The 12,724-nt window shown below is 39.1% G+C and overlaps 1 protein-coding gene across 2 annotated transcripts; it reads left to right on the top strand.

Moving 5' to 3' along the window:
* The first annotated feature begins 1,856 nt into the window (after positions 1 to 1,856).
* On the top strand, positions 1,857 to 12,278 carry zgc:165520 (uncharacterized protein LOC571872 homolog). Of its 2 annotated transcripts, none has more exons than XM_037103080.1 (10): positions 1,857 to 1,964; positions 2,311 to 2,385; positions 2,540 to 2,639; positions 2,769 to 2,843; positions 3,288 to 3,358; positions 5,071 to 5,179; positions 5,953 to 6,026; positions 7,046 to 7,180; positions 9,225 to 9,335; positions 12,154 to 12,278. In XM_037103080.1, the coding sequence occupies exons 1-10, from the start codon at positions 1,947 to 1,949 to the stop codon at positions 12,229 to 12,231; spliced, it is 846 nt and encodes a 281-aa protein (XP_036958975.1). In that variant the 5' UTR covers positions 1,857 to 1,946; the 3' UTR covers positions 12,232 to 12,278. The 2 variants fall into 2 exon arrangements, with proteins under 2 accessions (XP_036958975.1, XP_036958984.1); XM_037103089.1 differs by having other exon boundaries at positions 1,871 to 2,110.
* The last annotated feature ends 446 nt before the right edge of the window (positions 12,279 to 12,724 follow it).

Genomic DNA, 12,724 nt, shown 5'->3' with positions numbered 1-12,724 from the left:
TTCAGGGTACCGTCGGAAACAAGGTTAATCACATTACATAGAGAGCCGGGACTACGCCCCTCTGCGGTTTCCTTCATGGGACCTCATGGGTATTTCACCCCAACTCAGCTTCAACAACATATTCTCCAGTGTTCCTGATTACACCAGTGTTAATTTTAAAGGAGCACTTTGTAGTTCTCTTAAAGAAATGTTAATCAGAAGATGAAGATCTTCATTGGCCCAAAGAAACAAAATAAATAAATAAAACTTTCTGTTTCATGACCGATTAAACAGAATAAACAAATTGAGCTTAAAGGACAAAACAACATATAACAACAATGTTACGCTTTGTTTATATGTGGTAAACCCTGCCACCTTTCTAACTTCAATCAGTGTTCTGGGAACTTATTTCCTTCTGCGAACAGCTTGTTGATTCACTTGTAGAAAAGAATGTATTATTACCTCATTAATATGTAAATATTAACATTCTGAGTTTGAATTTATTCTCCAAAGATACAAAAAATACACAATACTTTAATTACTGACTTACTGAATGTCTTCTCATGTGGAGGTTTGCTTTTTTTTGTGCTACTGCACAACACAGTAATAATCCACTCTTTTATAGCATGCATGTTAAATTGTTATTTTTATAATACCATCAACATTTTAATAGTATTATTGAAATACAGCCTACAATAAGTATTAGTGAAATAATATTTTCGGTTATTAATCGTTCATTGAATAGACCTCAGGGCTACGGATGGTAGTTTACAGACGATGTGGGAGGGACGAGGGGGAGGTTTATCATCCTGCACTCGGTTGCCCTAATCCGTTCTTAGAGGATGAGGCTTAGTGGGACTTCAGGTCACAATACTGCTTCAGAGAGGAACATCCAAACAACCAGCACCTACTATTCATCTCTTGCTTTGGATTCATTCTTTCTTCTAACTAACTCACCTTTATGTCTGCAGCTCTTCCTCTGGCTCTGACAGCTGTCTCCGGGTCACATCTCCTGGATTAATTTAGGGAGCAATGCTAGTCATTTCCACTGAGCTAATTTAGAGGCCATTTAAGTAGTTGTAGTAGGCTAGATAAGACCCCGTTGTGCAGACCTGTGAGGTTGTCATCTATCTATCTGTCTATCTATCTATCTATCGATCTATCTATCTATCTATCTATCTATCTATCTATCTATCTATCTATCTATCTATCTATCTATCTATCTATTACTTTTCAAGATGAAGGACCGTCTGGCACAGCTGAAGGAGGTAGGAGGTAGACTGTAGTCTGTTAGTAGTTTGCACCTGTTGCTCACACAGGCCCTGAAGCACTGCTAGTACCCTGTAATATGACTTTACTCTCAGCAGTCTAATGTCTATGTGTGTGTGTGTGTGTGTGTGTGTGTGTGTGTGTGTGTGTGTGTGTGTGTGTGTGTGTGTGTGTGTGTGTGTGTGTGTGTGTGTGTGTGTGTGAACTGTGGTTCAGTCTGGGTGGAATGTTTCTGATGACAGTTAAAGATTAGCTTATCAATATCATCAAACTACAGCATATTTCAACAAGACAGAGACTAACTTAAACCAAATGTGAACTTTATCTTATTACATAAGAGTCGAGTGTTTGACATATGTAGGAACAGATCTGATACAGAAGACTGTATTTTGACACATAAGCTTGTTCTATGACATTTTATGAATGTATCTTACTTGTAAATGTTTGAAAACGGACAAGCCTGCAGTCATCATCAAATGATTCAGTATGATTCCATGTCAGGCTCAGGACTGTTAATTCACTATCTTCACGTGTGCTTAGAAAGGACAGTAGCGCGTGCGAAATACACATTTATTGAACCTGAGCCGGCTTCACGTGACCGTGGCACGCACGAACTGTGCGCACCAGCAACACGGGGAGCTAGATGAGTAGCTGTCTTGGAAATAACGGGAGGGAACGCTGTCGCCATAATTTAAAATATGTGGTGGAAACAGAAGGTGATTATGAAGATGAGACCTGTTTTACACTTCTGAAAATGAGGACATGTTTAGAACCAGAACTGCTTCAGGACAGCTGTTAGTCTAAAGATGGAACTACTGGGGCATCGCTTTCTCCCCCCCTCTCTCTCATTAGCTACACCATGGTTAGTTAAAGGCTATTGTACATGACACAGAGATAACGTGTTAGAAAATAAGCACAATACAGTGATGTAAAAAACAAACGTATTTAACCGATATGTTCAGTATACTATATAACAATTTCAGCAGCAACAACAACATCAAGATTTCAAGACGTTAACAACTATACAGCTATATCAACCTTCTGAATTTGTGTGTTTAACAGAAGAGTGATGCTGGAGGTGATGACGTTGAGGTTCCTGTGGAGAATGAGGCGTTCATGGATGATTTCTTTGCTCAGGTATTCTCTTTTGGTCTGTCCATCTGTCCATCTGTCTGTCTGTCTGTATATTCCCCTCATTTCTTATAAGACAATGTATTTTAAAAAATTATGTGTAAATACTTATTGCTTACTGATCTGTGTGTGTTTGTGTGTATGCTTTTGTGTCTTGCAGATTGAAGATATCCGTACCAGCATTGACAAGATTGATGAGAGCGTCACAGAAATAAAAAAATTCTACTCGACCATCTTGTCAGCCCCCACATCTGACCAGAGTAAGTGTCTCTGACACACACACACACACACACACACACACACACACACACACACACACACACACATAGACATATTCACAACTTTTTACTCTTCCTAACTGTTCACAATCTGCTCTCACTCTCTCTCAGAAACACAGGATGATGTTGAAGCCCTCACTAATGAGATCAAGAAGTCAGCCAACAATGCAAGAAACAAACTCAAGAGTCAGTATTTGTTCTTTTTTTTGCTTTCTATTCAGGCTCACTTTTTGTTTGTTTGTTTGTTTTCTACTGATGCCAGCAAATTGTTCCCAATTAACACAAGATTATGTATGGAGACAATGAGCAGGTGGAAGAGATTCTCAAGTGTTATTATTGTCTGTCTTTCACTCCTCCCTGGCTAAACGCATGTCATGCTTCAGTAGATACATATTTAATGATAGTGTAATTATGATCCAGATTCTTTCTTTTAGTTTAATAAAACTTGATGTTGTGCTCGATGTGCACAGTTTTCTGAACAAGACAAACTGGAAGTCATCTCATCTTATATCTGTGGATGTCTCATTCAGTGTAACAGAAGAATGACATTAATATTTGTTCACTGTCTTTTGTCTCTCTTTGTGTCTCTCTTTGTGTTTGTGTGTATGTGTGTGTGTACATGCGCATCAGCTATTGAGCGCCAGCTTGAGTCAAACACAGACGAGAGGGCCTCAGCTGACCTCAGAATACGCAAATCACAGGTCAGAAAACATCACCAACATTAAATCAATCTATATGTAAAACTGGAGCTCAAAGTTTACAGATTCTTACATTCTGTGAGGAGGTGGAAGTTCTCATTCTTCTTCCCATTTGTAGAAGGCTGAGAAACACCTACTCCAAAAACTGCTAACTATTTTTGTATTTGCACTATGACCGCTGGTGCCCTCTGTGAATAGAGGAGGGTTTCACTTTTAATCCATATGCAAAATACTCTAAAACAAGCAATACAAATGTAGAAATACTGCGATGAAACTACTTGAGGGAAACTGTTGATTTATTGTGAAACTGACTTAGCATTATGTATACCATGTATCATATTTAATGGAGCAAACCAGAAGCTCTGACAGTGTATCATACCATACTTACTGACTTTAGTGTTTGTTTTTCAGCACTCTCTGGAAATGCTACCAAAATGCTAAATGCTAACACATTTTCTTTTTAGGAAATATTTGATATGAAATGTATAAAATGACTCTTCACCTCCATTAGAGCAGTGATGTTCAGGAGTTTCCGATCTGGTTCAGACAGCAGGTCTGGCTGATTTCACACAGATCAGTGCAAAGATGTATCACTGAAGACTGAGGGCTAATGTGTAGGATTTAGTAGTATCAAGCAGTGAGTGTAGCGAGACAACTAAAAACATGAAAAACACAAGCGACTATCTAGAGCCAGGGTTTATATTATCTATTCTGGGCTAGTATAGAAGCATGATGGTAAAACATGGAGGCAAGCCCCCAGGAAGAGTGCCAGACTTTGAAAAAGTTTCATTGTGAAAGACGCATCTGTAAAATGGTGGGTATATTTTTGTTTCTGTGTCACTTTCCATGCAAAGTGGCTCAGAATTTTTGTTATTCAGTACAGTGAAATTTGGAAAGTCTAGGAGAGCTGCATAATTAAATCATTTTTATCTTTACTCAAGTTAACCCGATGCTCAACTGGAAGTCGGTATACCAGGGCAAGTCGAGCCATTTTGCCACTGAGCAGCGTTCATAGGAATTGATGGGGCTTTTCCTCCAATGCTGTGTCTAGATTTAATGGAACATCCTTACTTTGAAGCCACTATGACAAAGTGTCAAAACCTTGTGATAACGTCATGTAATGCACACTGGGCCAAAAAGCCTTTTCCCATAAGCTTACATTGTGACAGAAGAGGCTGTAAAACAGTAAAGGTTTTTTGACCAAACCTGTCCTGACCTGTTGAAGTTTCTAGTGGGGACGCTCTATGGGGATGCTCTATGGGCCGTACAATGTAAGTAATGAGATTACTTCAAAGAGCTAAATAGTTTTACATCCAGGAAGTCAATCTTCTTTGGCTTCATGCACCACTGTGTAGCTTTCATAGGAATGAATGTAGCTCCTCCACCAATGCTGTATCAAGTATCAATGATTTTCCTATAGTTTTAGAGTTATATGATAAAAATGATAATTGGAGAGGTTCTTACAACTTTGCATGACTGAAAATTTGGAGGCAACACTCACATTTACTATGGTTTTATAAAGACGATGATATCCTTCAGCCTTCTCAAATCCTAGAGGCTTTGTACGACTGTAAACTGGAAAATTGTTTCTTTTTTTTAATGACATGCAGGGGAAACTCCAGTCTACATAATCACATGTTAAATATGACAGCAATTAAAGACTCTCTTACTTTTTAAAGTCAGTTAACAAGTCATCTGCATTTTCCTTACCCCAGCATGCGATCCTGGCCAAGAAGTTTGTAGAGGTGATGACAAAATACAACGAGGCTCAAGTTGACTTCAGAGATAAGAGCAAAGGACGAATTGCCCGACAGCTGGAGATCAGTGAGTTATTACATGTGGTAACTAGAATGGTACTCAGTAGAGTGTACACCCCTGCAAAAGCCCAACAGTCCTCTTTTGCACACACTCATAAAAACCTTTTCACATATTCACTATAACTGTGGATTTATGAACTGGAGAGGTGAAGAGATTTGCAAACTTCTGGTGGGTCAGACCAGCACCGGTATCGTCAGTCAGATCCAGGGAGAGACTTTGTCCATTTTTGCTTCATATCCTGCCTCTTGCATCTGACACAGACAACCTCTTGTTGTGATCTGCATGTGTTAAAAGGCAAATGTGGACAATATCCTTATGTTATACTCTGGAAATGATAAATGCAAAGCTGAATCAGGTAAACAAAAACAGACAGGCAACAAAAAAAAAAAAAAAAGAACAAACTGATAAGGTACGGGGAACCCAGGCAGGAGCACAGACAGCAAATGCAAAAAAACTGAGAGCTGAAAAGACTAAATACACAGGCTAATCAGGGATAGGTGAAACTAATCAGGACAATCACAAAAAGCAGGAAAGCAAGACAGAAACATGAAGTAAAACAATGGAACATGTGATGGCAAATATGGAACTTTCAAAATAAAACAGGAAATAACTAAACTAAATCCAGAATCATGACATAGTACAAAATGTCTTTTCTGTTTACAACTCAGTGCACTGACAGTTTGATATGTCATTGTTTCTCTGTCAGTACTGTCTGTATTTAACCAGCTGTTTACAAATATTTATTTAAAACACTCGTAAAACTGTTCTTTCTGTCACAGCGGGGAAAGCAACAACTGATGAAGAGCTGGAAGAGATGTTGGAGGGAGGCAACTCAGCTGTCTTTACTGCTGGGGTAAGGCCAGCAGTTTGTTGATCTGAAGAAATTGTCAAGCAAAAATACAACAATTCAGTGTTTCCAGCATCTCAAATAGTTTTCCTTTTTCTTGTCTTACATGAGTGTGTTTGCTTGTTAGACTTTAGGTCAGACCAAACAGGACATTAGAGGACACTTTCAGACAGTGTTATGGACATTTCTCATACCCTATTCTTGTATATCTGCCGGTGTTATATATTAATGTGTAAAAGTCCTCTTTTCTCTGATGATTTTTTCACCACTTCAGTGGAGCAGAAACCTTAGTGGACATTCAGGTCACATGCTTCATCGGTGTCATGATTTATTTGCTGAGTTTCCACTACACATCGCCCCATTTTTTATTTTACTTCCTTAAGTTTCATGTCCATTCAGCTGCCACCTACCGTCACACAGGTAGATTCTACTCTGTAGAAATTTCTTTCTTGTTGTTTTGAACTGGATAATGCAAAGTGTACATATGTATTATGTGTGCATATTGTTTAATCATCAGCTCTCTGGCACACTGTCACCTGCAACATGATGAGTTTTACAGCTATTTTGCAGGACTTCAATGGAGGTATTAAATATACTGTGCAGGCTTTGCCTTTGTTGAGATTATCTGTGTAATATCTTTATGATATAACTAAAAAAATGGACGGACACTGGAGGTCAGTTGTGGCTGGTTTACTGGGGAACTTCTCAGTAACAGGAACATGTCAAGAAATCAACAACATGCCATGTGGTGGCGCTATAGACAGACTATTGGGTAAATAACATTTGGCCTAGGCTATGCTGCTACCTGGAGGACATCACTCAACATAACACAACATTCTCAATTCTACAATCTGGTATCAGATATTTCACCATATGTTTGAGTGTGTACGTTATTATGTCATTCTGCTATTGTGGGAAGTAGTAAGACACATAATTCTCACCTATTTTTGGTGAAATAATATCTTGCTCTCCTCTGATCTTCTCTTATCATTTAATCCTTCACAACAAATCCCCTCCCTGCGCAGATCATGGACTCTAAGATCAACCAGCAGGCCCTGAATGAGATTGAAGCTCGTCACAAAGACATCATGAGACTGGAAAGCAGCATCAAAGAGCTCCATGACATGTTTGTTGACATCGCCATGCTGGTTGAGAACCAGGTACACTCGCAACAACAGCACAAGATTAAAGTTTATTGTTTTGGGAGTGCCTTGGCAGCTGAATAGTCACACTGGCTGCCCGCTTATAAGTTGCTGGTTCAATTCCAGCCACAGACCTTCATTCCATGTCATACCCCTCTGATTCCCCCTTTCCTGTCCCCCTCTTCATTGTCATTATCCAAAAAGTATTTTTTTTTTTAAATATCTTGGGGAAACTTCAAAAGTATGGAAGATATGATTTGAAGAAAAAGTGTAGCCCTCCCACTATAATAAAACTGGGTTTATGTTTTGTTTCACACCTGTCTTGTAATTTTAAACAAGAAAAGATCATGCCATTATCCCAAATTTTAGGTACATGAACTTGTAAATTAATTGGTAATGAAAATGTAGGAAATCATACAAAATAGGTTTGGGAAACATTGTTTGTCCTCTACTTCATAAAGTAGTCAGATACAAGTTATGGTGTTTGATGTTTTCAGTGAAAATGTACTGCTTATCTGGCTCTAATTTCCCCAGTGGCCAACATCTTTAATCATGTCAGAATACTGGTGTTAATAGCAAATACACTTTGAACACAGTCAGAAGTCAAAATTTCTGATTGTCACTGTAATGCAAGTAAAAAGACTCGTCCACCCTGATCATTCATGCAGGCTGCTTTATGTTTCTCAGTGTCCACTTTTTTGAGTCGATAATGTGACCTGACATGACCACAACCACCAATGCAGACCTCAGATTGAATCTTTAATCTTTGGAGCAAAGTATCCTACAGCGTGCTATATAAAGTTAGTATGTTCTAGCTGCAGCTTGATGTTTTTGTGGGGAAGCATTTGAAGATCACTGGCGCCAACCTATGATAATGCAGAAACAATATTTACATTCTTTATGAAGAAACATTACACAAGCTGATTTTCTGTATGTTGGTCTTCAGTCTGAATTACATAAAGATGAATAAAAAGACAAATTCTCATCCAACCAATTTGAGGTAAACAAAAATAAGCCCAACTAATGGGAAACTGGACTGCGTAATGATGTAACTAACAAAAGGAGTCCCACTGTGACTCTGTATTTTTAATTAAGGGATATTATAGTTTAGGAGGGCATGTGAGCGGAGCGGAGCGTGCGAAATATAGTCGGAGCGGGTTTTAATCCAAAAGCCAGAGCGATGGTTCCGTTTCGCTCCAGTTCCGTTCCGATACCGCTCTCCACGAGCACAAGTCCACACAGACTCACGAGTGCCTTCAAGGGTTAGCCTACATCAGACGTCATTCGTTGAGAGACGAAGTTTGTAGCTTGGAGCTGAATGAAATTTTAGGTGAGTGGAGTGCGGGCTTTGAGCGATATAATTTTGAGCGATGGAGCGAAGGAGCGAACACCCTAGTAAGCGGGGAGCGGAAATTCTCGCCGCTCATGCTCTGTAGTTTAGATATTTAATCACTTGTATCAGATATTCTGTCAGTGCAATTTCTGTGGTTTTGTTCTGTACATATGCAATATCTTCTGCATGTCTGTCCATCCTGGGAAAGCAGTCCCTCTTATGTGGCTATATAATAAAAATGTAAATAATTTGAGAACAGTTGCACTCAGACAACTTCTCTTATGATATCATATAATTATAAGTGCAAATTAGTAAAACGCAAACACTGACACATTCTGACCATTGTATAACAGTAAGGGGAGCAGCAAGTACCAGAGTCGTGCACCAGAGCTTATCTAATAATCACTGTATGTTCGTCATGAGAAGAAAGTCACTCATTTTCTCCCAGCTCTGTCTGTCCTACATTCCGTATATTAGACTATCAAACTGCTCAGGTGTTTGATAAAATTCAGGTAAAGGTGATCACAACAGTAGATGTCCACCTTTACTACACCACATATTCCTAAATCCTGTGAAGACAGTAAGTTAAAAGACAAAACAAAGGAGTTTGTGTACTTCCACATAACCCAAATGCATCATGGTCAATATCAGAGACACACCATGCCACTTGTCCATCTTTTTCATTTTGTCTTCTCCTGGCCTGTCCCCCCCCCCCCCCCCCCCCCAAAGGGTGGCATGATTGACAGAATTGAGAGCAACATGGATCAATCAGTGGGCTTCGTAGAGAGGGCAGTGGCCGACACAAAGAAGGCAGCCAAATTCCAGCAGGAGGCGCGCAGGGTAAGATGAGACTGATTCAACAATGACATGGAGGAAATGAATCGTTAAAACATCTGCAATCTAGTCAGTGATTTGAGGGGGGATGTGGGAGGATGCCATACCCCTTGTTAACCTGCCATCCCCCTGTCCACCCCCTTGTAGCAGAGACAGTGCAGAGACAGAGAGGTTGTTTAATTGTATATGTTTGTCTAGTCTGCCAGACTCGCCGATTTTATATTTGTCATATATTTTAGAGCCTGTCTGTGGTAGTAGTCTAACATCTGCTGTGTGTCTATTAATCTATGGTGCTGAAGAAGCAAAGAAAATCATAATTGCACCTGATAATCATAATTGCAAGTCTACATTTAGATAAGTAAGTGACAGGGGTCATGTAACTCATGAGAAAACCCTGCCTGAAAAAAGTCTGCTGCAAAAAAATATTGGTGTATTTACTGATTAAATATACAATTACAAAAGGCAATTATTGCCTGTAGAGCAGGGGTGCCCACACTTTTCTAACTTGCGAGTTACTTTCAAAATGACCAGGTCAAAAAGAAGTACCTACATAAAAAATGCTGAACATCTATGTATTTATACATATACTGAGCATACTTTATATAACACAATGCATAACTGATATTGAGAGAGTAATGTAACCTTAAGTATTGCAGTTGACAGCCATCAAAAAATCTAACAGTTTACACACTGGGAGCTGGTGGTTTTCTCCATAAAGTTTTTGAATGACTGAAAAATGAACTCTCCCCACGTGCAATCTTTCATGGGCAGTGATGTTAATAGCTCCTCTTTTGCAGTCATATCTGTAAACACCATCCAAATAAAAATGCACATCTGGGCTGTATCGCTGGTCTTTAGACTCTAACTGCAGTGAGAAACACTCACAGTCTGTGATGTTGCTGCTCGCTGCTGTGTCAAATGCTCGGCCATTACTTCACAGAGCTTTGTAACTGTACTTCTTGATAGCTGAAGAACTTTGATTAATGATAATATTTCTAGTTTGTTTTTTTTTAAGTCCTGAAACAAGGAGTCAGTTGCCTCAACGAAGGCCTCTTATCATCTCTCCATCTGGAAAGGACTTCTTATGCTTAATGATAGAGTGTCTCACCTGTAACAATGCTTCGGTGGCAACCTTTGCTTGTGAGTTCCGCTGTGTGAAAAACGACTGTCGTCTGATTAACTATGATTTTAGTTCCCTCACCTTTCAATTTCTCAGCTCGCTTTTTGGAGGGAAGTCAGTGCCGTACTCTGAACAATTCGAAAGTGCCTCTCAACTTTCCCCTTCTTTGGAAAAGCAATGGTAATTTGACAAATCAGACAAAAGCACTTCGAAAAAGTCATAGTGAAAAAAAAGTCCTCCTCCCTTTCCATGTGAAGTGGTATGTTTTGGGTTTTTTACTTGGTCCAGCTGCCCCACTAATTTTTTTATATCCCTTCTCTGGTTAATATCAATTGAAGCCACTAACCAGGTCACTTAGCTCACTTGTATTTTGAAGTAGCTAGTGCGTTTGCGCATGCATGGTGACCCGTGACCCGTACAAGAAGAGATTTCAGCCTGGCCATCCTGTACATCAGTCAGGTGGCATAGATTTGACTTGGCTTTTTGGGTTACTGCAATCTACCGGTCCATCGCAATTGACGTTTTGGGCACCCCGATGTAGAGAATGGAGATAACTGGATAAAATGGAATTAAAAATGTCACAGTTATGGTCAAGGCATACTGTAACAATGTTCTATGTACATGGTTGTGTGTTTTGATTTGTGGCCTGTGGGCAGGAGGCGGTCACCTTAAAATATTAAATAATACAAGTAATATTCACTAACCGGTCATATCATACCCAACTGTTTCTGTAATGTTTTATACATAACACAGCTGATCATCAATCATTTTTGCTAAATGTCACATCTTCAAAAGCAAATGCCCAAATGAAAGACCCGTTTCAAGAGTCCTTTTTCCCCAAATAGAGCCATATTCCTTCAACTCATTTAACTTTACAGTCTACCTGCTACTTCAGAATAAAACAAACCACTTGTGATCTGTTCTAACATGTTTCACTTCAGTGGAATGTCATGTGTAAGGCTGGACTATGAGAGAAAATTGACTTTGATCTGATATTTTTGTCATTTTTATGATTTATATTGCGATATGGAAAAATACACACATTTTCACCAGTGAAATACACCCTGCCTTGTTTGGTAAATCGATCAAGAATGATCAATAAATATTCACTGTGCGTGCAAGAGACTGCATGTCATTCACAAGCAACAAACTCACTTGTATACAAGAAGACAAATGGTCAAACTGATGTAATATCAGACAGACTGCTCTTGTCGGTTAGGTATATAAAATGAGAGCCTTGGGAGTTTTTCTTTTGCACTGAGTAGCAAAAAAGTTGTAGCAGGATGCGTTTGAGTCATTTTCATTGCAAGTCCTGTGATGTGACTATTGCGCATGTGCACTTTCTGATGTTGATGCTGACATAATATACTGTACTGTTCTAGTTTTAGGTGACAAAATATACTCATGAACACAGTAGAACAAACCACAATATAAGTTCACAATGTTTGAAATTTTTGTTTACACATCTTGTGTATCAACATGTTCCTGTCCTGACCCCGGAGTTATTACATGAGTACTCAGTACTGATGGGTTGGACCACTACCCATCTTAGAACTCACCCTTCATTTTGATCTGAACTACATACCTGTAAAGTTTCATGACTGCATATTTACATGGTTTTAACTTAACTTTAATTCCAAACTTGTGGGAGAGGGGAATGTAACACATGTTCTTTTCTGTCTCTGTGTCTCTATTGTACTCCAGAAACAAATGATGATCTTCTGCTGCTGTGTGGTCTTGGCCCTCATCCTTGGTTCATTTCTCTACAGCTTCATCAAATAGAAAACCTAAACCCACCAGTCTACCTACTGGTCCATACAGTAAAGGGGGGGAGGGTGGGTCGGGGTAGCAGCGGCAGGGCAGATCAATCTCTGCTAATCACAATATAGAGCCTCCACTCACTTTTTAGTCATATCAACTCATTAAATTCAACATATTATGATAACTTTGTTAACTTTCTCAGGATGATCCTCTTTCAAAATGAAGCTCCGAACATTCACCCTCCCACTGCAAAAGATCTGAGAAGAAATCTTAATATAACTAACAATACAGGCTTCCTTAATGTGAGATGTATTGCAGAGCTGTTATATTATCAAAAAATATGTTCCACACACAAATACAAATTGACGGTATGAAATGCCACTGACCTCAGTCTAATTGCTGTTGCATTATTTGTATGAATTTGAATATTATTAGGTGTAGGGTTTGTTGGTTATTGCTGTTTTATATGTGTAGAGATTGTAGATCAGTTTAATCTGAAGGGCACAAAAGTTGG

This window comes from Acanthopagrus latus, chromosome 1 (assembly GCF_904848185.1).
Source record: "Acanthopagrus latus isolate v.2019 chromosome 1, fAcaLat1.1, whole genome shotgun sequence".
NCBI lineage: Eukaryota > Metazoa > Chordata > Actinopteri > Spariformes > Sparidae > Acanthopagrus > Acanthopagrus latus.
Note: the sequence above shows the minus strand (reverse complement) of the source record. Positions and strands in the feature narration are given on the sequence as shown.